Source organism: Festucalex cinctus, chromosome 9 (assembly GCF_051991245.1).
Source record: "Festucalex cinctus isolate MCC-2025b chromosome 9, RoL_Fcin_1.0, whole genome shotgun sequence".
NCBI lineage: Eukaryota > Metazoa > Chordata > Actinopteri > Syngnathiformes > Syngnathidae > Festucalex > Festucalex cinctus.
The window spans coordinates 18,171,849-18,198,039 of record NC_135419.1 but is presented as its reverse complement, the minus strand read 5'-3'; the positions used below and the strand labels follow the sequence as shown (position 1 = coordinate 18,198,039).

Genomic DNA, 26,191 nt, shown 5'->3' with positions numbered 1-26,191 from the left:
TGAAAATGTTACCTTTAAATTAGGTCAACTTGAAGACTTGAACTTGATATTTCTGTATTCACACGTTGAGAAGACTGGTTTGACGTGTGTCTTTTCCTAAATTGCATAAATGTATCGCTATGCTGCGTGATTCTTTGACGAAATTGCACGTACAACTAATGAAGAACAGGCAAACATAAGAGGATTTAGCGCAGAACCCTGCAGAACTCCGAAACGTGTTCAGGATTCGTCTGAAACTCAAGAATGGCTGAAACAGATTCTAACAATGCTTTAGCTGCAGTCTGCCATAACATAATTTACTGTAGATGCATATCAATAAATTATAAATAATAATAATAATAATAATAATAATAATAATAATAACAATCATCATCATTAACATCATCATGCTAACAACAACAACAATAATAATAATAATAATAATAATAATAATAATAATAATAATAATAATAATTACATCAAATTAAACGTTTTTTGCATCATGATGAATTCATTGTGGCTACTGTTGCCGTGTGTGACTGTACCACCGGGGGGGTGGTACAACAGTCATGCAGACAAACAAAGAAGAGTTTCATAACTACTGTAGGCAACTTAATACGCACCAGTGCTGTGCAGGTGCACCATTTGTGTTCAAAATAGCTGTTGCTGAATGCATTACACCACCACATTGATCCTGTTCATTAGCTTGTCTATGGCGTTTTGTATTGTTCATTAGCATTAAGCTAAGCCAACTTCACTCAGGTCAAGCCACGTGTTTTAAATAAAACAACAACTATTTGTTTTATGTTTGGTGTGACAGTAAACTTAAAACCAGGAGCGGCACGAAACATCTTGATGCCAACATATGATGCTTGCAAGTCAAAGCAAACAAATAAATCATCTGAATGAAAGCTTGTATCTCAAGGTGCCACTGTATTTAACTTGTTAAACTACTCCATAGTAAAACAAATGAAACAAAAGCAGAACACAAAAAACAAATCTTGCACATCACTGCTGGCGATATCGATTTTTCCTCTCATTAATCTTACATTATGCTGCATATGTTGTTTTTATGGACACACTCAGCACACATTATTGAATCTCCCTCACTGGGCGCCGCCGACTCCTGGAGCGCTGCGATATAAATACAGCGTTGAAATGTGTGGGAGGGGGAGCTGAGATTGTGTCGTCCATAGCAATTATGATATTGTCCCCACAGGTGTGCTAATTTGTCAAGCGCTTGCTCACAAATTGTAAAAGATGTTAATAAAAGTGCTGTGCTTTAATTGCCTTTCTTGTACGACATTTAACGTCAAAGTGACGCCGATGGAATGACTGCTCGAAGCCAAATTCAACCGGGACGGACGGACGGACGGACGGATATAAATGCATTTCCAGGTAAAGCGTGAGAAGGTCAGTCTAACCGGTCCCTGGAAATGGAATCAAAACAAAGCGAGCTGTGCTGGGCTTGTTTGTTTCAATCAAAGCTGACGAGCGAGACCTTTAAATCGGGAAGAACAATCTTTACTAATTTGACTAGCTGCCAAGTGCATGTTTGTGTCTCGCCTGCATGTCCCCGGGGGTGGTTGACCTGAAACGGATTTACTCATAAGGTCGCACCTTTCGTGAAAAACTAAGGGCTGCCTTGGTACCAAGTTGACTGCAAACGAGAATTTATTTATTTTATTTTAAGTCTAATCCCCATTTCTTGATTTGATCTAATGGATTAACGAATCATTAGGTGTTAATTTTTATCAGGCATTTTTAAATTTAGTCTCAGTTTTAAGTTAGTCAATCAACCTTATCCCGTTTTATTTAGTCAATTTTAGTCGACTGTAAATCTAGCATTTTAATTTAAATGAATTTGATTAATTATTTATTTAAACTTTTATAATTATATCTATTATTATATATATATATATATATATATATATATATATATATATATATATATATATATATATATATATATATATATATTATATCTATCTATCTATCTATCTATATATATATATATATAAATTATATTAAATTTGTATTATTAATATATTTTAAGTAATTATATTCATATAATTAATAATTAATAACTAATTAATTAACAATAATAGAATTTTAATTATTTATTTTAGTCCAAGAAAACAATTTTATTCGTCTAGTTTTTAGTCAACAAAAACTGTCAACATTTTAGTCTAGTTTTAGTCAGGACAATTCATTTACCCCTGTATTTTTTGCTGTGAGCAGATCATGTTGAACATTACGGATCTAAAACTATTTCACAGAAAATTTTCTCTCATCTTTCTGATGAAAAACAAACAACTAAACACAATAAATCAACAAAAGTGGCTACTATAGTTCCATGCTAACCCCGGGTTTTCACTGGATGCGGTTGCGGTGCGGTTGCAGTGCGGTCCGGCGACGCAAGCAATTAGATTCCATTCATTCGAATGGTGCAGTCTACACCGCTTGCGGGTGCGTTGCGTGTTGACTGCGGAAGGCTTGCGGCGTGCCGCAAGCCTTCCGCAAGGATAGCCTATTTTCTATTTTTGCCGGACGCCGCAGCGGTAGGCCTCCGGCAAATGGCAAGCTAGCACAAAACACATCGAGCGCGACAGGAAGACCGAGGCAGTTTAAAAATAAATTTCCGGTTACCTTTCAGAATAAAATACTCGCCAGCTCCTATTTCGCAAGTTTTTCAGCAAAACGTGACGTGGGCGTCGCCGGGCCATGTGCTCATTCACGGTTTAGACACCAGCGAACATGGACGAGGAGAGGTTTATATTGGAGGTGGAAAACCACAAAATAATATATGACACGGCACATCCTTTTTATAAGGACTGTAATGTATTGTGAGTTTGATGTTCGCGATTGCTTGTTGTGCCCGTCTCGCTTGCCGTACTGAGCGGCAGCCGGACCCGGAAGACAGAAATAAAGAGTGGACCCGCACTGACCCGACTCTCGTTATTAATATACTTTACAAGGACAACCAAAAAAAGGATGCTGCATGGAATCTCATATCTTTCTGCTTCTCTGTTGAGCAGACTTTCTGTATGTTTGTCGTTGTGAAATGCCACATGATCGCGCGCGCGCGGTCCCGCGAGACACGTTGGGAAGTGGGCGGCGACGGAGCTGCCGGACCGCAGCTGTGCGGAGCCGGTGTGGATTGACAAAAAAATTGACCCGTCCGGAGCACGCAGTCAAGACGCACCGCACCGCAACCGCACCGCAACCGCATCCAGTGAAAACCCGGGGTAAGAGCTAGTAAGTGAGCCAGCATTAGTTAGCGGTTGTATTAACATTATTGTTGGAATGTTATAGCTGTTGGATTAATGTTATATTATAATTTACTTATTTTTTGTAAACCTAAGATTATTTTGTTTTTGTTTTTTTGTTTTTTTTAAGGGCAGTGCATAGAATTTGTGGATTTTTCGATGCTCGCTCATTGTGTAGTTGAAGAGGATTCCCTACTAAAGGTCAAGTCAATGGAAATGTATACGCAATACTCCAACTGCAGCCTCTTTAACATTTGTTTATGATAACACAGCAGCTGGCACGTTGTTCGAGAGACAAAACGCCAATACAGTGTGATCGTCTCATCTCATTAGCATGGCTGCGCTAATAACGGCAGACGACATTTAACAGACCGACGCACGATAAAGTCAATCTGTCCTTCGTGACGTTCGGCATGTTAGTTTTGTAAAAGTGTTTGAATGCAAGTCCGCTTGACGCCAAGCGGCAGATGTCCTTGAACGCAACATGTTTTCACTCCCTATGATGGCAAACGGATGCAGACATTTGTCAACACAAAACAAACTCGAGCGCGCTCGGCCAGACACTCACCGACGTGTACAGGTAGCCCTCGCTGTTCATGGCCAGGTAGAGTTTGGTCTGCACCCCCTGGATGGCCACCACTCGCAGACCCACCGGGATAAGGTTGAACATGGCTGCCGAGAAGAAACATACAAGAAGAGTAAATACTGCACGTGATCAGATTTAGTGCTGTCACTATCGAATATTTTTAGAATCTTGCATTTAAGACTATTTCCAAAGTATTTTTTCCTCTGGTTACCGTTTATTAACCAGTGATTGGTATTTATTTTGTACTTCATATTCATATTGTGAATAGAAGATAAAAAAAATACAAAAGAAAGAAAAAACTGATCCAATCATCAGTGACAGTTTACATGTTCAAAGCGAATAGGAAGAAGTTGAAAACTTGTCTAGTCCTACAACTTATTCTTTGTCTTTAGACTTATTTCTTTATTAATACAACAAATTAATACAATTAAAAGAAAATGTGTAATCCTGCCCGAGTATACAAATGCACTTTAACACGTACGTACATTTGCTAATAGCGTATATACATGAAATTCACAGGCATACACAATAATTCTTTCATGAAGGACGGCACAAATCAGTGAACAATTACTGTTGATTTGCTGAAATCAGTGGATTTAGACAATTTTAAATAAAAAATGGCTCCAAACGATTACTCAAGTATTAATATAGCTGTTGATTAATTTGATCATCAATTAATCGATTAATTTTGACAGCTCTAATAAAATTCAATAATGCAAAGCAATAACCAGATTCTATTAATAACAACCAGTAAAAAAAAATGCATTTTATTTTTTTCTGAAAAAATTAGATGTGACGGTTGAGATGTCAAAAAAAAAGGTTTAAATCAAAACACACACTGTCAAAAGTTCTTGTGATTAGTTAATGTTTATTTCAAGAATTGCAACCATATTTTTTTTGCTACTTCTGCTTGACATTTGTAAACCATTTAAGGCCAGCAAGTAAACGGAGCACGTTTTTACCCACTATAAACTAAAACAACAAAAAAACAGCAACCTTCTTCTGTAGTTCAGTGGCGAGTTGGTATCAAACTAATTTTGACAAACATGCAATCAAAGCAGTCAATCGGAATTTACAATAGCAGTATAAAATCAAATTACACTTCACAGCCCCGAGGCTAACACAAGTCCAACTCTTGCTTACTCGTGCTTTAGACGGCACCATTAAAAGCTTTATGACATGTTGCTGGTTTATGACCCCGAGTGTAAATGTGGTTACTAAAGCTCAACAGTGCCATGTATATTTATTTATGTCTTGTTCACATATTCACAAAATGTTCAACTTTCAAAATGAACACAAGTGGCCGTAAATCTTCTTTTTGACATTTTAGGCACTGAAGGTCGCACACCGAGGTCTGCGTTTACAAAGTGCGAAACGCGGCGGCGGAAGCCTGGCTGGTCAATGAGGTACATCAAATTAATATCGGCCTTGTGTTGTATCAGAGCGCCTGTGCGCCATGAAATGCTGGCAGGGAAGCCGCAAGCTGAAGCGAGGCAACAAAAAACACAATCTAATACAGACAACAAACGGTGAAACTTTGTTGCTGTGGGTTCGTTTCTGGATACGGGCCCAAACGCTGCTGCTTTCAACTATGATATAACAGTCCCACCATGAATTTGATTTGCTTTTGCTATGAACAAGAAAAAAAAAAAAAAATGCCCGTAAACACAAAAAAACTAAAATAAAATATCTTAGTTAGGAGTCAGGACTATGAAATATTACTATAAAGCAACATCTTTGACCTAAGATGTGAAATAAGGCGATTGGGGTGGAAGCCTGAGGAAATCACTCTCCCAATAAATTACAAAGATAACCAAATATTAATGATTAAAATGGAATTAAATATGTCACAATATGTCATATCATTATACTGGGAAAAAACAAAACAATCATCTACATCTATAGTTAGCTAAATGTGCAACCGACATGAATTTAATCAATTTCAATGACAATGTTCAGTCTACTGTTATTGGGGGAAATGTTAATAATAATAATAATAATAATAATAATAATAATAATAATAATAATAATAATACAGCTGTCACAATTCAATTAAAAAATGTACAAAAATGTACCGACTACACAGTATTTTATTCAAATTTGATGATTTTCAGTGATCAGTTTGAATAAAAACATTCACCACAAAAATGCAATTTTTAAACCAAAAAACAAAAATATATTTTACCACAATTTTAAATCCAGTAAGTATAAGTTAGGGCTATGAAATATTACAGGTATTAAATTCATAGAGGTTAACATATTTAAACTTCAATGCAAAATGACAACTTGATAGTTCTTAGAACAGAACCCTGCGGAACACCATTTCATATTTTTATGATTCCCGTTACGATTTACACAGTCAAAAAATAATTCTCACTTAATCATAATCAATTTTTGATCATTAAGATTGTTGGAATTTGCTTGGAATGTTTAGTTTGAACATGAAAACAACACAAAAAGACTAAAATAAAATAAAATAAGAACAAGCAATGAAACACAGTTCTCCATGCCCAAAAAGGAAGAATGAAAAATGTAATCAATGTAATATAAGTCAGAATGAGAAGTATATGTTATGTTGGATAGCTACAACTCAGTTCCCAACGAACCGCACTATTTGCTAAAACATGTTGCCATAAAATGTATTTGTTTGTTTGAACTCAAGAATGTATGCGTGTTCCAGTGACCATTCCTGCTTCTCATATCAGTTGAGCTGTAGGTCACATGCAGTGTGTCCTTACAATGCTCTGTGTCTTTGGACACCTCTGAGCAAAGTGCACTGCGGAATGCAGAAGCTTTTGGATGGGCCGTTGCGTTCATCCTTATCACTTGAACAGAGCAGACACCCACAAGCTGCACTGGGCTTGTCAACTGTCAACTCCTGGCGGGGCCGAGCGAGAGGTTCGATAGGGTCCCGGCCCTTCCACTCTCCCCGGCTCCACCTGTCGTCTGCACGCCCAAAATGGACGCTAAGCCCTGATTGCTCGTGATGGGCAACAGTGTGACGGTCGCCGACACGGCAAGGATTGCATAATTGGAAGGAAAATAGAATTGAGGGCAGACCTGCAAAAAAGTATTGGGACATACCTGACTAAATCAGGGAATTAATTATTTGTTATTGGGTTGGAATTTTCAGAAATATATTGCATTTACTTGGGAAAAAAACAAACAAAAACCCCCCCAAAAAACTCCTGTTTTTCTAACAAATTTTTGGGGAGTTTTTTTTTTTTTTTTTTTTTTCTATTTTTATGATATTTTTTTTTTTATGTTATTTTATTATATATATATATAGGTTTTTTTTACTGCTTTTTTTTCTGTCCGCTAATATTCCAACGGGGGGTTATTCAGAAAAACAGAAGGAAAAATTACTCAGAAAAACAGAAAAAACATATTCAGAAAAATGGGGGGCTGGGGGAATTTACAAAAAATAAAATAAATCTGAAAAACAGAAGCTCGTGCTCTGTTTTTGGAGTATTTTTTATTTATTTTTTAACCTCTGAAATCCAAGTGACTTGTTGCAGACTCGCTAATGTCGGACACTTTCACGCATGCATTTCACTTCCATAGAAATGTAACTGTTAGCTTACTAAAATCATGCCTAGCGATTGACCTGTTCGTATACTTACCTTAACTGAGCCAGTAAGTGATATAGTTGAAGGTATGTGGGAAAGTATCTGCCATTAATGAGTCTGCAACAAGTCATTTAGAGGTCAGAATTAAAAAAAAATAAATAAATACTCTGAAAAACAGAAGTTGGTGCTCTGTTATTCTGAGTATTTTGTTTTGTTTTGTTTCTTTTAATAATTCTCCCCCATTTTTTATATATATATATTTTTATTTACTGTTTTTCTGAGTAATATCTCCTCCTGTTTTTCCTGAATATTTTACACCACCATATTTTTTGTAATATTTTTTAATGACAGAAAGAAAGCCATAAAACAAAACAAAACAAAAACAAATCTGAAAAACAGAAATAAAACAACAAACTATACTATACTATACTATACTATACTAACTATACCAATGTGTATTTTATGCATGTGATACGTCATGATGATCACGTGACTGTCCAAAATACCCGATACAGTACTTAACATAAAAATATTTAGAAAAAGTGCTATGAAATCATAATTGCTCAACATAAATTGGCATTTTTTTCCAGGGAAGAGTTGAAATGAACCATTTCACAGAAAACTGGTTAGTTTTTCCACAAGTCTTGTGTTCCTTTAATAGCAAAGCCCGTGTTCTTGCTTGCCGGTGCGTGTGCGTTTGAGTAGGTCCTCTCCCACCATCACAAGACACCAGTAGCTCCAAGAGGACTGCGCTCGCCGTCACCATGGAGACAAGCGCACCCAGCACCTAACAACGCTATTTTTGGAGTCGTTGCAAAGAGCTTCACTCTTCCTCCTTTTCCCCCCGATTCAAGCAGCACTCTTTCAATTTGCTCCTCACAACTAGCGCAGGGTCACGTTTTCCAATCGCAGGTATAAGGGGGAGCATAATTGGACGGCTTTTTGCGACTCCCACTGCTCAGTTAAAAAAAAAAAAAAAAAACTTGCTGCTATTTCATTTCGGCAGAAGATTAGCCAAAGTGTTATTTGAGATTGCAGATCTCTTCCTGAGCAATATCGCACAGCGGCAAAGTGGATGTATCAGGCAGCAGGTTCATTAAACAGTGCGCCGCATGGTGTGAAAGCACACCAACTCATTATAAGCGGCCCATTGCTGCCGCATTATCGCCACAGCAGACAAGTGGCTGCGCTGTTGCTTTGCCATTGAGCTGCTCTTTCAAACTGTCTATTGGAAAACAATGAGCAGGTGGGCGGAGAGGCGGCGATTGGGATGTATCAGTTTACACAACAGTGTGCGATATAATAAACACAAGTCTCAAGGATAACGATTTGGAAGCCGCCCCTCCCTGCATCAACCTCACACACTGTATGAGGGGCCCGATCCGCCGAGGGGGGCCCCCCATGTTGGGGACACATTGTGACATCTGACCAATGTGCGCAAAAATTTGACATGTCAAAAATCCAGCCATCCCCGTCAAAAGTAACCCAATTTTGCTCATAAATTTGATCAACCTGCTACTTGGGTTAATTTGACCCAACTTTTTGGATTGTTTTGGATCAGTTTTTTCAAATTGGCCCAAATAGCGAGTCAGTCGAATTTTTGACCAAATTAGACCCCAAAAAAAAAGAAAAAGAAATTGGGATTTTTTGTTTTGATCCAGCAGTTTTACCTACTATTTTCTTGAACACTCTTGAACACACCAATATCCATCTGGAAACTTCAGGACTCCAAAAACAGTTGGGTTAAAAATAACCCAAATTTGGTTTATTTCAAAAAAAAAAAAAAAAAAAAAAAAAGACTGACCAAACTTTTCGGGTTATTTATTTAACCCACAAAGTTGGGTAAGCTGAATAACCGACAAAACAACCTAATAAGTTTGGTAACAACCCAGAGAAATTGGGTTGGTTTGTGAGTTTTCAAGTGACCCAACTTTTTGTTTATTAAAAAATAATAATAAATAATAAAAATGGACTGACCCAACTTTTTGAGTTATTTATTTAACCCACAAAGTTGGGTAGGTTGAATAACCCACAAAACAGCCTAATAAGTTAGGTAACAACCCAGACAAATTGGGTTGGTTTGTGTGTTATTTAACTGATCCAACATTTTGGGTTATTTATTTAACCCAATTATTTTGTGGGTTATTCAATTGACCCAACTTTTCGAGTTATTTATTTAACCCAATTATTTTGTGGGTTATTCAATTCAAATTGAGTTAAAAAAAAGAAAAAAGAAAAAAGGATTGACCGAATGTTTTGGGCTTTTTTTTTTTTTTTTATATTTTGGCAACTATTTTTTAGAGTGCAACTCTTCAGGAAGTCCGTTTGTCCAGACTGTCAGCTTTTGCTAACATGTAGCAAGTCATTTTCCATCACGTGACGTTCGCGCAATCCCGGATGAGCCGCATTAACCCAACATCAACTGACCAACCAGCCGCCACTGACTGTATAGTCGTGTTGTTTTCTTGAAAACAACAATGAAAAGTAAAGAGTACGGAGTCATTTGATTGTCAGTCGCATAGTCAGCATGTTTCCCGCCATGTTCCTCGGAGACTTACTGTATCCGTTGTCCTCCTCCTTGGTTCCATCGATGGTTCCGTCCGCCTGCAGCTGCAGGTGGAAACCCTGCCGACTGTACAGCTTGGTCACGATCCCCTTCAGCTGGGGCTCTGTGGACACAAGAGGAGGCATACGTGAGAAACGGTCTTCTTGTGATGTCTTCATTTTTTACATTGCTAGTCACGAAAGCAACACATTTCATTTGCATGGGCGCTAAACGAAAGCATCCGCCTGACTGTCTTCCATCAGCACGTCGTCTAAATGCCTCTCCACTCCTTTGTGACCGTCCCCGAGTGTAGGTGCGGTTAACCAGCCCTTTCATCCGGCTGATATTCACATCTGAACTCCACTAAAAGCTTTCTGGCGATTCTATCTCAGTGACGGATGCAAATGGTAAAGATTGTTTGAGATGCAAATGAAAGAAAGTACTCGTGTTGGAGGGTCTCCTCACACGTTGGGAAAACAAACATCGAGTGATGAGTCAGCAAATTTCGGTGTAGACTTCAAAACGCAAAACGAGCAAAGCTTCAAGTTAATGAACGCAGAAGTGGTTCCGGTTCAAGTCTCCTTGTGTTGCATTTACATCTGCAAGTGGTTTGACCGGCCAAGTGGATCGGAAATGGAACTGGAGTCTCTTTCTAATGCAATGTAAATGCAAGTAGTCACATTTGTCCAGCTCTCTTTTTGAGGACTGACTTCAGTGATTGAAAACAGCCTGAACAAAGCGCGTATAAAAAGTCTACACACCCCTGCTCAAATACCAGGGTTTTGTGATTTACAAAATGGGACCAAAATCAAAACTTTTTCCACCATTAATGTGACCTATAACCTGTACAAAAAAACTGAAGTAATGTGTTTGCAGAAGTGTGCACACCCTCTTATAACTGCCATGTGGCTGGCCTTCGTAATGAACCAGTCACATTCAAACTCATGCTAAAAACACACCTGCTACCATTTAAAGCAACCCCTCCAAAAAGTTTAGCTGTTTCAGAAGGCTTTTCATGACATTTGCTTGCTTTCCAGCACCAATCATACCTTTGGGAATTGTGGCTAAAAATTGGATTTCATTGAACCATAACACATTTTCCCCCACGTGTTTTGCAGATTTTATTTAACTACATCATTTTGGTTTTGAAATAATTGATCTTGCTCCTATTTTTTTATTTGTTTTTATCACAAAAATCTGGCATTGGAACAGGGTGTGTAGATTTTTTTTATTCTTATATCCACTGTATGCGATAAACCATAAAGGGAAGTAACCAAAAACAAAGTGACTAAACTCTGAAAGTCAAAGCATTAGGCTACCAAAAAGTGAACTGGCATTGCCGCAATAAGTGCCACACTAGACCTGCACTAACATGTTATCTACAGTTTCTTTCAAACTTTCCGCCACTTCCTCTTCTAATATCAGGCATTGTAATTAAGGTCATAGGTCAGGGTCTAAATACAGAGAAAAACAAAAAACAAAAACATACCACTACAAACATACAATGTTTTGATTGAATACGTTTATTATTCTGTCAGTGAGAAAATATATTTTGGTTACCTTATTTCTGTCTTTCTAACGACTAACATTACTACGGTAATCATGAAACTTCTCGGGGTCTGACATTACGCCGTGATAAACCATTTTGGGCCACCATGAAGCAAGTTGTAAACTTGGTGAACTTCAGGTGGCCCGCAGTCATTTTACAATCTATAATAATACATAGTTTTGAATATGCCCTGTGACTGCGGGCCACCATGTGACTGTATCGGGCCACCTGAAGTTCACCAATCTCATGCCATGAGATTTTATTTTTTATAATGATAAACTGAGTGGGTCTTCTCCGGGTACTCCGGTCTCCTCCCACATTCCAAAGACACGCATGGCAGGTTAATTGGGCACTCCAAATTGTCCCTAGGTGTGCTTGTGAGTGTGGATGGTTGTTCGTCTCTGTGTGCCCTGCGATTGGCTGGCAACCAGTTCTGGGTGTACCCCGTCTACTGCCCAGAGCCAGCTGGGATAGGCTCCAGCACCCCCTTCTGAGGAAGAGCGGTTAAGAAAATGGATGAATGGATGATAAATTGACTTTATAACTTGGCCCAATAAAAGTTGTGAAACACCCAATATGGTGTAAAAGCAACTGCTATGTTGAATATCTTGTTTCGTAAGTCATCCGCAATAAAAAAAAAAAAAAGAAAAAAAAAGAAATATTTCCAGCCTATGAAGTACTTTAGCAGGATTTTTTTTAATCTGTTGGCTGTGACAAATGGAAGCACGACTTGAATCGGTCCCTCTGCTAAGACTCAGAATCAAAAAGGTGACTTCTCAAGATGGGAATTCCCCTCATTCTGCTCCCAACTTTGTCAGAGCGATTCCTCTTTTTCAACTGGGCGCACACCAACGAATCCCATTTCACATTTTGTGCTGACAATCGCCGAGGGGGAGCACGTTATAACGCAACAGACCTGGCCGTCTCCTGCGCCTCTTCTTGGATCCGAAGAGTTTGACCCTGGAGAAGACGTTGAGTCGGCCGGGCTTGTCGCAGCTCCCTTTGCTCTTGCTGGGGCTGCTGACACAGCGGCAGGCGTTGGACTTTTCCCGCTCCCTCGCCTGCCTTTTCTGACGAATGAGGGAGCTGGCGATGGCTGCCGCCATGGCCACTTTGGCAGCCGGGAGATGAGTCCAAGTCACAAGCGGGGACGGCGGTCCCGCTGCTTGCTCAAGAAAATGTCAGTGAAGCGGCAATGAAATCCGGATTCAAAGAGCAAAAAATATACAAATCAGGAATCGACTTCTCCTAGAAGATGTTCCATAACGGATCCTTGCAAAGAGTCATTTTTTTCTCCGCAAATGTTCTCTGGAGCTCCTTTGCATCATTCTGCAGCTGCATGCGCCGTCCGACGGACCAACACCTGTTTGCAGCCGGCTCCTCTTCACGGGTTAACGAGCGGCGAGGACGATCAAAGAGGGAGGGAGGTCACGCTGTCAGATGTTGCTCTGGTGAAGGGAAGCGAGGCAAAAGTAGCGGCGGTGCGCGCCTCATGTTGGAGGCGAGGCGCAGACTGCCGAGAGCTGCCTGAGAGCATCCCACCTCCAACTCGCACAATGAGCAGCAAGGAGGGGGAGGACGTGGGGAGGGGGGGCTGCACAGACGCATCCAGCACGTGTGCAAGGGGATTGTCAGCTAATAAGGCTGCTTTCAATTGCTGATTGGAAAATGAGCAGAAAAGGTGGCAAGGTAGTTTGTGCATATTCAGCACAAGTCATTAAATATTCGGACCGTATTTAAATAAGACACAGTCTTGCATTTTGAGCCGTTTTGACATTTGACAGCAATTTATAACCTAAATAACTTCTTTTACCCTGAAGTTTGATGACTTTTTTTTAAACAAATTCCAAAATAAAAGCAAAATGAGAACTTTTTCAAATGTCATTCTTTTGTAGGCTGCATGTAAACTGACTGCCTTCTAAAATCGATTTTAGATTGAAAAAACAAAACAGTAAATAGATTACCAGTAAATGGGATATATGTATATATATATATATATATATATATATATATATATACATATATATATATATATATATATATATATATATATATATATATATATATATATATGAATAAATACAAAAATAAATAAATAAATAAATGAATAAATGAATAAATGAATAAATGAATAAATGAATAAATGAATAAATGAATAAATGAATAAATGAATAAATAAATAAATAAATACATACATAAATAAATAAATAAATAAATAGTGCATGCTATTGTGTATTTTTTTGTGGATTTTATTTATCTTCCTGACAACCAGCAATTCAAATTTGTCCTCTGTAGTGGACCATTGGATTGACTCCTTTTGTTCTCTATAGAGGACATTCAGAGCTTTCCAACGATACCAAATGTGTAGGGGTGGGGCTTCCCTCAGTGCAAGCACTTTTTCGGGAAGAGGAAAAGTAAGTGTATAACACTTTTTATTGAACAAATTTAGACTTTAAATGTTGTTAGCATGTTTTCTATAAGACTCTTAAAACACATTAAAGTATTGTTTGAATTATTTTAACTGTATTTGAGCCTAGCATTTAAGTTTTTAAAAAAAATGTCCTCTGTAGTGGACACATCATAGCTTAAAAAAAATATATTTTTTTTTTTCAAAAATTTGTTTTTGCAGTATTCCAGTTATTTCACAAATATTGGGGAATATCAAAATAAACATGATTGGGCAATATTTTTTTTCCTGGTAGTCAGGAGGTTACGAGAGAGTTTGAAACAGTCCAGAGAACTGTTTGCATTTTCATCATATTTGTACACATTCCCACACAAGAATTAACATATACACAAATAAATACTGCAGTAGATGTTTTTCTTTTTCATAAATGAGTGCAGGAGTAAAAAAAAAAAAAAAAAAAAAAACTTCCTTTTTTCTAAAGCCTTGATTAAAATTCAAAAGTATTAATTTAAGACAGGATATTAATATACTGTGAAAAGATCCACAGTCCATAATTTGATGTAGACGATTAGAATATGGAAAAGGAACATTACATATGGATTACTGTAAAAGAAATGATTAAAGAAAATAGTCTGTTTTGTGAGTTTTCCCCCCCCTCTCTGTCCATCTCAAACATGAAGTAATCACTAAACAATATTAGTTGGCAATTTATTTTTTCCACATCAAGATGCTGTACATTCTTTTCACAATGAACGATATCAAGATGTCGTCATCAAATATCAGACGTTGTACTATTTTGTGCCTCTTTTTTCATTTATTATAATAACATTTAACGCTTGCGAGATCATGATATTATTCACTGATTGGCTAATGGGACCACTTTGCTGATCAACCAGTACATAGTGAGCTATTCAGGATCCACTCTTTATTCCATAATCACCCCAGCCCCCACCCACCATTCTACCGACTCTCGCTTGACAGAAACGATGATGACGTGGCCCACTATGAACAAGGTGGAGAAAAAAAATGATTCCACACTGACTTCAAGACTGACACTACGAGCTTGACTAACTGAACAATGGCTCCCTCTGGCGTCTTTAAGCAAAACTGCAGTTACTGACACTTTTACCCTCTCCTGGCTGCCAGCACTATTATGCAAAAGTGTTGCATTTTTATTTTTAAGTCAAGTTTGTCTTCATGTATTTGGGAAAAAAAAATACATGCTGGTTGGTTTTGCCTTCATACTCTATGTTGCTGGAAAAAAAATCTCTGTTCCATTTCTGTCCCTCAAATAAACTATATGGTCAATTCATTTTTTTGTAGGCACTGGGCAGTGAGCTGGATCATGGTCCCAGTTCACTTTGGGTGATAGGGGGTACACCCTGGACTGCTGGGTCACAAAATTGGGTGAAATAGCTAACCCAGTTTTGGTTCAGCCCGAAAGGTACTGAACCAATGCTGGGCTGTTTGTACCCAACACACTGGGTCAACGAGTCATGCTGACAAGTTTAAACTTCCAAGAAATGGATTACTGCGTTATCAACATAGCTGTAGTTGGGGGGGGGAAATGTGAATTTTATTAATCTTACTTTATGGGGGTGGGTCATGCAACATCAACATAGCTGTAGTTGGGGGAAAAAAATGCTAATTTTATTAATTAATCTTACTTTATGGGGGTGGGTCATGCAACATGACCAGGATTTAAACCAGGAGTGTCCGAACTTTTTCATTTGAGGGCCACATACAGAAAATCAGAAGGACGCAAGGGCCACATAATGTTATGAAGAGAAATTGTGTTTAGTCCTAAAAATTGTACAAAGAATGTATTTATGCTTTTGCATATTTAGAAAAATGCTACAGTATATAAACTAATTTATTTGTAATATGGCAGTAGGGTTATTATAGTTTTAGAATTTTTCATTTTAGTTTGTTTTTATTAGTTTTCAGGGTGGTTCTGTTAGTTTTTATTAGTTCTTTAAAAAATGCTTAGTTTTAGTTTAGTTTGTTAGTTTCAGTATTAGTCTTAGTTTTATTTATTTATTTATTTATTTTTATTTTTTTTTTAAAGTGTATTACTTGTGCACAATATTTAAAAAACACCATGGGAGCAGCGTCATCTGAAGGTGCTTCTCTATTGGCTGCTGCTCGATGACGTCACTTCTGTGAGACATACTTTCAAACGTTATTATTCCGGTTGATATCAAAATAAATCTACTAAAAATCATATTTATTAAAATCATCCCCAAAGGCTCATGCATTAAATTAATTACCAAAGACTAAAACGAAGGACGTTTGCTATAATTACAGTTAGTTTTATCAACATAAAATGCAGTTTCAATTAGTTTTCGTTTTTTAAAAAGCATTTTCGTTTTTAATTTATTTCGGTAACAACATTGTTTTTTGAATTTTAGTTTTTTTTCATTACTTTTAGTTAACTAAAATAACCTTTAATGGCACCTGTTTTTTGATATCCTCCCTTCTTACTTTGACCATCTCCAAACATTTTTGTTTTATTTTATTTGAACTGAGTCAAATGCCATTTTTAGCATATGTCGCGGGCCACTGAAAAATGGACGGCGGGCTGCAAATGGACCTGGGCCGTAGTTTCGACACCACTGATTTAAACCATGATCCACAGTCAAGCGGTGTTACCCGCTGAGAAATCCATTCAACAGTCTAAAAATAGTTGGGTCAGAAATAGCCCCAAAATACTTTTTTTTTTTTTTTAAACCCAAATTGGGTTATTTTTGACTCAAATGTTTTGAGTTTGACAACTTTGAAAAACGTTTCCATGAAATTTACTTCAACTTCAGTACACAACAAAACTGTCAAAATTGGTGCCCAGTTTCATCAATTTATGACACCCAAATCCAGTGGTGTCAAAACGACGGCCCGGGGGCCATTTGCGGCCCGCCGTCCATTTTTCAGTGGCCCGCGACATATTCTAAAAATGGCATTTGACTCAGTTCAAATAAAACAAACAAAACAAAAACGTTTGGAGATGGTCAAATTAAGAAGGGAGGGTATCGAAAAACTGGTGCCATTAAAGGTTATTTTAGTTAACTAAAACTAATGAAATAAAATAAAAAATAAATGCTTTTTAAAAAACTAAAAACTAACTGAAACTCCATTTTATGTTTACAAAACTAAATAAAACTAACTATATTTACAGCAAAAATGTCCTTCGTTTTAGTCTTTGGTCATTAATTTAATGCATGAGCCTTTGGGGATGATTTTAAATGTGATTTTTAGTAGATTTTTTTTTATATAAACCAGAATAATGACGTTTGAATGTATGTCACACAGAAGTGACGTCATCTAGCAGCAGCCAATAGAAAAGCACCTTCAGATGACTTTTTTAAATATTGCGCACAAGTAATACACATTAAAAAAATAAATAAATACTAATACTGAAACTAAAACTAAACTAAAACTATGCATTTTTTTTTAAAGAACTAAACTAATAAAAAATTAACAGAAGCACCCTGAAAACTAATAAAAACCAACGAAAATGAAAAATTCCAAATCTATAATAACCCTACTGCCATATTACAAATAAATTGATTTATATACTGTAGCATTTTTCTAAATATGCAAAAGAAAAAATAAAATCTTTGTACAATTTTTAGGACTAAACACAATTTCTCTTCATAACATTATGTGGCCCTAGTGTCCTTCTGATTTTCCGTATGTGGCCCTCAAATGAAAAGGTTTGAACACCCCTGCCCAAATCCAACCTTCAGCACCAATTTGCTAGGTGAAAATGAACCCAATCAAAATCCAAAGCAACCCAATGAATGGATATGGGAAAAAAAAATGTGTGTAGGCAATTCACATGGACATTGACAGCTAAAGGACAATTTACTGTCCAATGAACCTATAACGCACAAGTTACGTGGAAGGAAGCCGGCGATTCGGAGAAAACTCATTTAAGGTTGGAGAGTAGACTCTTGCAAACACACAAACTCCACACAAGAAAGCCAGAGTCTGGAGTTGAACCCCCAACATTAGAACCACGGAATCCAAAACATAGTGTCTCCTAAAAAAACAACAACAACAAAAACAACAACAACAACAAAAAGATTTTTTATTTTTTTTTTATTATTAAGTGCCAAGTGTACAAAAATGCTGCGTTTAACCGTATACAAGCTACAAAAACACATTTTGGGTGTGTATCTATCTAATGAATGAAGCACAATACTACATACTGTAGGTTTTAAAACTGCTACAATGAGACACAGCTTCACATTTCAGCACCAAGGACAGCTCGCACACATTTCCAGACACTCACTTCGAAAAGGCAGCTCGAAAAACACAATCAATGATACTAAAAATACACCCGCAGCCTACCTGAGACCGTTTTTCTCAAAGGAAAACTCATGGTCGGACTTCTTGCGGGTTCCGGGCGGCGTCGGGCGGAGTGGAGCAGCGTCCGGCACACATCCAGCAAAAAGTTGGCGCACGCTCGCAAAGCCGACAACAACTGTCAAGAAGATTTCGCGACGCGAGACAGGAGCGAAGCGAGCGTCGAGGCGTGGCCACCGGGCGGGAAGATCATTACAGGACATTAAGCGACATTTAGGACTTAAAGGCTCATTAAACATTCATTTGGAGAGCTGATGCGTGCGTGCGTGTGAGCGTGTGCGCGCGCGTGCTTTGAAAGTGGTCGAAAAATGGACGCTTCTTGTCATGCGGGTGGATGGGGGGGTCGACAAGACTTTGCTCTCATGTTACACAGACGCTGTAAAGTGATCCGATAATGCGCCGACTAAACCGGTTATTGTGGGGCCTTTCCACTCAGGACCCGACAAATATCGACGGAGGCAACAATAGGGCGGCGTGTGCCTTCGACAAAACATTGTTTACAAGGACGTTTGTCTGCTCTGTCAAAGAGCGAACAAAAAGCAGGCCGCTTCTGCAAACTTTGACAAATTGATGACACGCAGCCATTACCCAGACTTCGCAATCCATCATGTGTCCCGCCTTTATTGCGTCCCATAAAATTTTCTCATTGCTATTTACAGTCTAACCTCCACTTTGATGCTTTCTATTTATAGACTCGCAAAAGGTAATAATAGCTGTTCTGTCATAGGACTTTTGAAGCTTCATGCAGCGTTAAAACTGATGGGTCAATACAGAAATCCAAAATTGGATGAAATAGCTATAAAACCCAGTGCTGGGATAAAAATGGTACAAAAATGGCCGAGACAATGCTGAGTTATTATACAATACAAACAGTTGGGTAAAAATTGCCCGATTTGGGTCAAACGTGGAGTGATCCAATTCTTGGCTTGTTTTGTACAAAATGACAATTTGGGGGGATGTTTTATATAAAGCAATCCAAATTTTAGAGTTATTTTGCGTGAAACTTTTTTTGGGTGTTCTACCCAGAACCATTTTTGACCCATATTGTTATTTGTTTTTTGTTTTTTTGTTTTTTTTACCCAATTGTTTTTCAAGTGTACCCAGAGCATTGGGTTGAAGTTTTGACCCAGCATGTTAGAATGTGATTTTGATCCAACTCAGGGTGGAAAAACTATCCAAGAAATGCCTTACCAGATTTGGAGTAGATCAAGGTGACTATCCATCTATCCATCCATTTTCCAAAACACTTTTCATAATAGTAAAACTAAAATAGAAGAAAAAAAATAGTAGTAAAAAAAAAAAAAAAGAAAAGAAAAAAAAAGAAGTACTTTCTTAATGGGGGGGGGGGGGGGGGGTCTGAAACTGCATCTTACATTTGTAAAACTCATTAAAACTGAGCACGGAAACTGCAAATAGGTGAGTTTGCCAGAAACAAATGGAAAGTTAAAAAAAAATAAAATAAAAAATAAGTAAAGATTTAAGGGGTTGACTGTATTGACTGAGATTCTGGTTGTCTGTCTGTCTTGCAACTTTTATTATTTTTACTTGCCCAATCTCCTGAGCGAGTGTGGATGGGCGGAGCTTCCATTGCACACACTTCCTGACAATAACAACCAGCTGGGTTCTCAAGCATATATGACAAGGCCACATTATTGCATTACTTGCCACCATTCGCAACAACGAATGTTTGTAACGTCGCTTGCTTCCCTAGTCATGTTTGCATTAGACTTTGTTACTTTGCGCGCTTTAATGTGAGTGTTTTTTTTTTTTTTTTTTTGGTTTGGTGGATTCTAGATGTGTGTAGTCCACTTTCTATCTGTCTGTTGTTGGCATTTTTAATTCCTTCCACTCTCGTTCCACTTTAAGTTCAGCTTTGTATTATTTTACCTATTAGTCGTTGTCATTGAATAGGTGAATAAATTGTTTTAGGTGATTGGCTGTACGGCAGCTAGTGTTTGTTGTGTTTTCATTGTGATTTTATTTCATTTATGCTCTCCTGTTCAGTCAAAGATCTCATACCATCTACTTTTAATGTATCGTCATTATCATTATAATTATAATTCTACAACTCGCCTCGCCCTCCACCGCCACTGACAAGCAAGAGAGAAAATGGATGGATGGATGGAACCTCCGGTTAGCATCGCTTTAGCCTTGCAACCACAAGATGGCAGAAGTCAACAGCCGATCAAGCTGCCATCTTTCAGTGAGCACACTGGCCACTTGAGCAGGTCGAGAGGTCCCCATCCATTTTTCTTTTCTTTTCTTTTTTTCCTTTTTTTTTTAACAGCATTTGTCCTCATTTGGGTAGCGGATGATCTCAGATTACTTTTTTTTTTTTTGAGTGAGAGGTGTAGTGCGCAGTCGCCACTCATTAAAGTACATTCACATTCAGAGCAAAGAGGAATTTTAGAGGCTTCAGTCAGCGGATCTACTGGCCTGAATGGCGACACTAGTAAAGCGACAACATCATCATTTCTGCTATTAGTTGCTCTGCATGCATTTCAACACTTCACAAGACAGAAAGTGACGCCTTCTCTCGTCCTTTACAGCAAGTAAGTTTGACAAAAATATACCAAGCTGTATTTGTCTCAGACAGACAGACAAGTCTCCTCATATGCAGGTTGTCTGCCATAAAAAAAAAAGGAAAAAAAGAAAAAAAGAAAATCAAGATCTCAGCTGTCACCTCAAAACAAATCATCAGCATTTAACCTGAAGCATTGATTTAAATCCAAATAAGACCGTCAGGAAGGAGTGATGATCACTCAGAGTGACACAAAGACACAAAGCTAGTACTTACTTGGGATTCTGGGCTTAAGTTCAACTAAAATGTCCCTACCACACGGTGCAAAACTCACCTGCATAGATAGACACATTGTACAAAATGACCACACAGTAGTTGTACAAATAGTCATCATGAATATAAACATGACACTGACCTTTGTGACATTACTATTGTGTAAATAAAGTATCTTAATTAACGCACTTCAACATGTACATCCGTGGCACATAGATGCCACATGATAGCGGTAAAGCACTGCTTTTGCCTGAACGAAGTTCCTCAACTCACTTCAACATACAGAAGTTCATCCAAGATGCCACAAGTGGGCAGCAAAGCTCTACTTTTATCTAAATGGAGCGCCTCAACTCACTTCAACATCGTTCTGTGTGACCATGATGCCATAAGATGGGGGCAAAGCGCTACTTTGTCTGTCCGGAAACAGAAGCAAACAACATGAAGTAAACTGTTCAGATGTTTACATTTTACTGGAAAACTTTATGGTCCACAGCTGCTTTTTCATGAATCAAAAACATAACTTTTTGATTTTATCATTTTGGTTTTATTTAGTTATTTCAAACTGATAATGTGTTGTGACATTTTATTGCCATTTTCTCTTCATTTATTCTAATTTTATACCAGCATTCATCTCCATTTTAATCATTATTTCTTTGCACCTGTAAACTAAAGCAGGATGGATTTGCCGCTAAACTTGCCTCGCCTTAAAAAATTATCTTAATTAGCCTCATCCGCAATCTAAACTACAATTTGTAATAGCAAACATTCCAATTAAAGAAAAGAAAAGGAAAAAAAAGCAAACATTCCAATTCAAGCTAAAGCGAAAGACAAAAGACTGGCTCCAATCACGGCGTAAGCTGCATTTCCGGTTCTGTGTGCTTGTCACAAGTGCAGTATAGCTCCAAGACAACACGCTGGACCGCCATGTGATGATGCGCTTGTGCGTGTTACACGTTGCCATGGAGACGGTACATGCATAGGAGGGTGTGTGAGGCAGAGGCGGAGAGGGAGAGAGATAATGTGCTGTGAGGATGGGGGTTGGGTATTACCACGGAAAGCATCAGTCACTTAAGGTTCCAGGGGAGACGGGTGGGGTGTCTTCAACACAGTCAATCTTGACTGGGAGGCACCTGGCAACCACGTCAATGCATAATCCCAAACATGACGACAGTCATTGTGTTAGTTTATCACACAATAAATAAGTGGGTCATTTGTGCCAATCAATTCTGCATTTATATTTTACACTTGAATATTTCCAAATATTTATGCAAATAGAGAAGTAGTTCGCAATTTTTTCCATTATCATTTAGTGCTTTTGTGCACCAAAGCCATTTGACCAGTCAGCCACTAACTAAAATGTGCACCACCATCCAATAGTTGAACATTAGAGCTAATTACAATTAATTAAGATTAGATTGCGTTTGCTTATTTTGCTGCATGAAAAAATGTAATTGTTTCATTAGATAATAAAAATGTAATTTCTTTAGATAGATGTTAAATATTGCAATAATATCGATATTGTTATATTCAGCAACCTTATCGCATAACTTTCAATATTGTGCAGCCCTAATCTCTAATATTAAAGAAATATCGCTTTGACACCCTCTTGTGGCATCTAGGGGCAAAGGATCCTTGTTGAAGTGTGTGTGTGTGTGGGGGGGGGCTTCATTTAGTCAGGCCATAGCCTTATCTAATCGAAAAAAAAGGTGCTTTGACACCATGCATCTTCAATTACTCGCAGAATAAAAATAAATAAATAAATAAGATGTGGCTCAGTCTTCATTCACTGTATATAAATTATTTACACATTTAATGTTATATGTTTTACTTTATTAACAATATTCACATTTTCTATTAGGCATCTGAAAATAAATATAACGAGCATCACAAACACTCAGCCAACACTTCATTAGGAACTATTATTTATTTATTAAAATAAAAATTTCATACAACAAATAAACCAAAAATGTCAACCAAGATGGCCATTATTATACAGATAGCAAGCTATGTATCTAGCTAGCAAGCTAGCTTTGTCAGACAGATAGCGATCTAGTTATACAGTAGATAGATATGCAATGTGTTACTGTTCCTCTTTACACCATCACCAGTTCCATCTCAATATCACTGGGGGGAAAAAAGCAATAGCTACACTGCAGCTAATTAGGCACTGACAGAATTCCTGGCATCTGTCACGTAACCTCTCAACTTTTGTTCAGTCGCTGGCTTCAAAGTGCTCGTGATTAGCACTGCCACAAACGATCTCGCTTTTTCTCTCCTCTAGCAGGAAAAAAAAAACAACAACCAAAATATTTTTCTACAGATCATCAATGGAGGCTAAATATGGCAGCGAAACAAAGCGCGGGGCTGGAACGGTTTCAGGATGCGCAGACGCTGCCAGACATTTGTTGTCAGTGAGTTTGCCTCATAATCGTACAAATTTGTGGAAGAGGTGTGAAATAAATAGCAGTCTGGACCTTTGCAAACTCACCACAAGCATCTCATACGATTTATTTATTTATTTATTTTTGGACCGATACGTTTGCTATGCACTGCAATATTTGTTGCACTCATTTGCATATTGTGAGCTGGAGCTAGTCAACTGAAACATGAAGTAAATATCTGTAGAGGCTTTCACATATGTGGAATACAACAATGCAATGTCTGTGCAGGGGTTCCTAAACTTCACAGCAACAACGTTTTACGTGACAATACACCACTGATCACTGGTAACATATCAGCGCTTTTAATTGTCCCAATTCGCAAGTAGAGAAGAGTAATTGTTTCATTATATTTGTTTTATGGATGTGCCGGTCCCCATATAAACGTAGACTTTTTTTTGAGAACCACTGATCTATACATTTATAGCCATTATCATTAAATCTTTCTTCCTGTAATAGAATTAAACTGCGATGAGGCCACAACTTATAATGTAAAGTCTGTATCATTCGTAGAGGTATCAGTGATTAAGTATTACAAAAATGAAAAATAATGCAAACATAGCATAACGTAGTAAGTTAGCTGAGATAGCTAGCCTGCTAGAAAGATAGCTTGGTAACTATAGCAGCATTGCTAGCTAGCTAGCTAGAACATTATAAAAGTTACAAATGAGGGTAAAGCTGGCCAATAAGTAGCAAGGTAGCTAAGATAGCTAACCTGCTAGTAAGCTTAGATAGGGTGGCCAAGGGTCCTGATTTAGGCAGGATAGTCCTAATTTTCAGGAATGTGACCTGCATCCTGCGCAACCCTAACAGGCTGCTGGTTTGTACTTTTTATTTTTCAAGATAAATGTAAACAAAGTTCCACATGTGGCTACCCAACTACATCATATCCTCGCTATCTTCTTTGACAGCAGCGAAAAGACAGCGCTAGCAAAAATGCCGACACGCCGGACAACTTTTAATATTGAGTGGACGAAAGAGCGCAATTTCCTGGCCAAAAGCAGTCGAGACTCGTTTCACGGTTTCTGCACATTTTGCCGGTGTGATGTGGACGTGAGCAGTCAGGGCAAAAGCAGTCATAGACCGTCACGCGGGGATGGAAAAGCATAAAAGCAAGAGGCGAGCAGCAGGTGCGTCATCATTGAATGAATTTGTTTTTGTTTTTCAATTTTTTTTTTTGTGGCACGTTGCACTTTTACAGACGTGTGTCACTGCTTAGTTTTAAAAACATGTTACTGTAAACTAAATAAATTGTCAAAAATATTTTTTTATTTTTATTGTTGTTGTTTTTTACCATTTAGTTACACAAACATTTTCTATAAACTATGCAAAACTATTGTTGATGAAAATACACAGCAAGTCTGAAGTACAGTTATCCCTCGTTTTCCGCTGTGGTTAGGTTAAAAAAATAAATAAAAAATACCCGCAAATAATAAAAGTAGCTAGCTTTATGTCTTACATTTATTATAAGTGTTTTAAGGCTCTAAAACCCATCGCCGCACAGTTTATATATATATATATATATATATATATATATATATATATATATACATACATACATACATGCAAAATTGCACTTAAAAACAAAAAAAATCCACGAAAGAGTGACAATGAAAAGTGAACCGTGTTATAGCGAGGGAACACTTTTTTTTTTTTTTTTTTTTTCTTAAGAATATGTCCTGAGGAGCACATTGAGTGCTCAGGCCTATTCTTAACAGTAAAAAAAAAAAAATAAATTTAAAAAAATAATAAAAAAAGCACATCCGAGGAATGTTGAAGAAGTGACCCTTTGACAATGTGAGCACTGTCAGAGATTTATAATATAAATAAAATGTTTCAGTTGCACATTTATTTTGAGTCGTTCTCTATAATTGTGATAAAGGTTAGGATAGAAAGGTAGGGTAGCATTTTAATACACATGCTGACAACAGGCACAATTGACGCACAATTGACACACACGCGCACACGGCTACCACAACCTGCCAACAGCAACACGCGCCTCCAAACAAGTATTGTCAGAAGCGCGTCCATGCAGTCTCGCTCCCGCCAGCAGCACGACAGGAGCTAGTTGGAGGTGCGCATCAAGAGCAGGAGAGATGGTCACTTGCCAAAAAGTGAGCAATCAAAAGTGTGAATTATGGGCGGCGAGTCAATAGAGGCCCTTTGGCAAAGCCAGACGGCGTTTTAAAGAGTTGAAAAGACAAGAAATAGCCCAAATCACTTTTATTTCCTATTTCTCCTTCCGTTAACGGCTAAAAACGTTCTCTCCGCACAATTAAGGGGACAAAAAAAAAACAATCAAATGTAGGAATTTGAGGGGGCTGCTGTCAAAGAGGCGGTCAGAATGTTTGTATTAATAAAACTGCTAATTTTACTTCAGTCACAGTCCAAAAATACAGCGAGTGAGGTGATGCTGACCTATATATGCTTCACTGTTTTGACACATCACAGACCCCATAAAAGACGTCATTCTCACACCCAAATCTGCAGTAAATGTTCTACTTACTGCCCCATGCACCAAGAGATGCTCTTTTTTTTTTGTGTATATTTCTACATAACTTGTGGGTGTTCATACACTATTTTTGAGCAATTTTCAAACTATCAAGCTTCTTTCAGCATGTCAACGCTGAAACTTGTCATAGATATGACACAGAAAATAATGTAAATTATTCTAATCGCACTAAAAGAAA

At 37.8% G+C, this 26,191-nt stretch overlaps 1 protein-coding gene across 4 annotated transcripts in view; it reads right to left on the bottom strand.

The window, feature by feature from the left end:
* Nucleotides 1-26,191, bottom strand: part of fgf13a (fibroblast growth factor 13a) — a 120,046-nt gene that overhangs the window by 13,538 nt on the left and 80,317 nt on the right. For 2 of the 4 annotated variants that reach the window (XM_077531924.1, XM_077531922.1), the window contains 2 exons: nt 9,962-10,072; nt 3,817-3,920 (listed from right to left, as the gene is read on the bottom strand). In XM_077531924.1, coding sequence (XP_077388050.1) covers nt 3,817-3,920; nt 9,962-10,072 — 215 coding nt within the window. Of the gene's footprint in view, nt 1-3,816; nt 3,921-9,961; nt 10,073-12,413; nt 13,044-18,254; nt 18,403-26,191 lie in introns of those variants that run through there. The other 2 variants (XM_077531925.1, XM_077531923.1) reach the window with 2 other exon arrangements.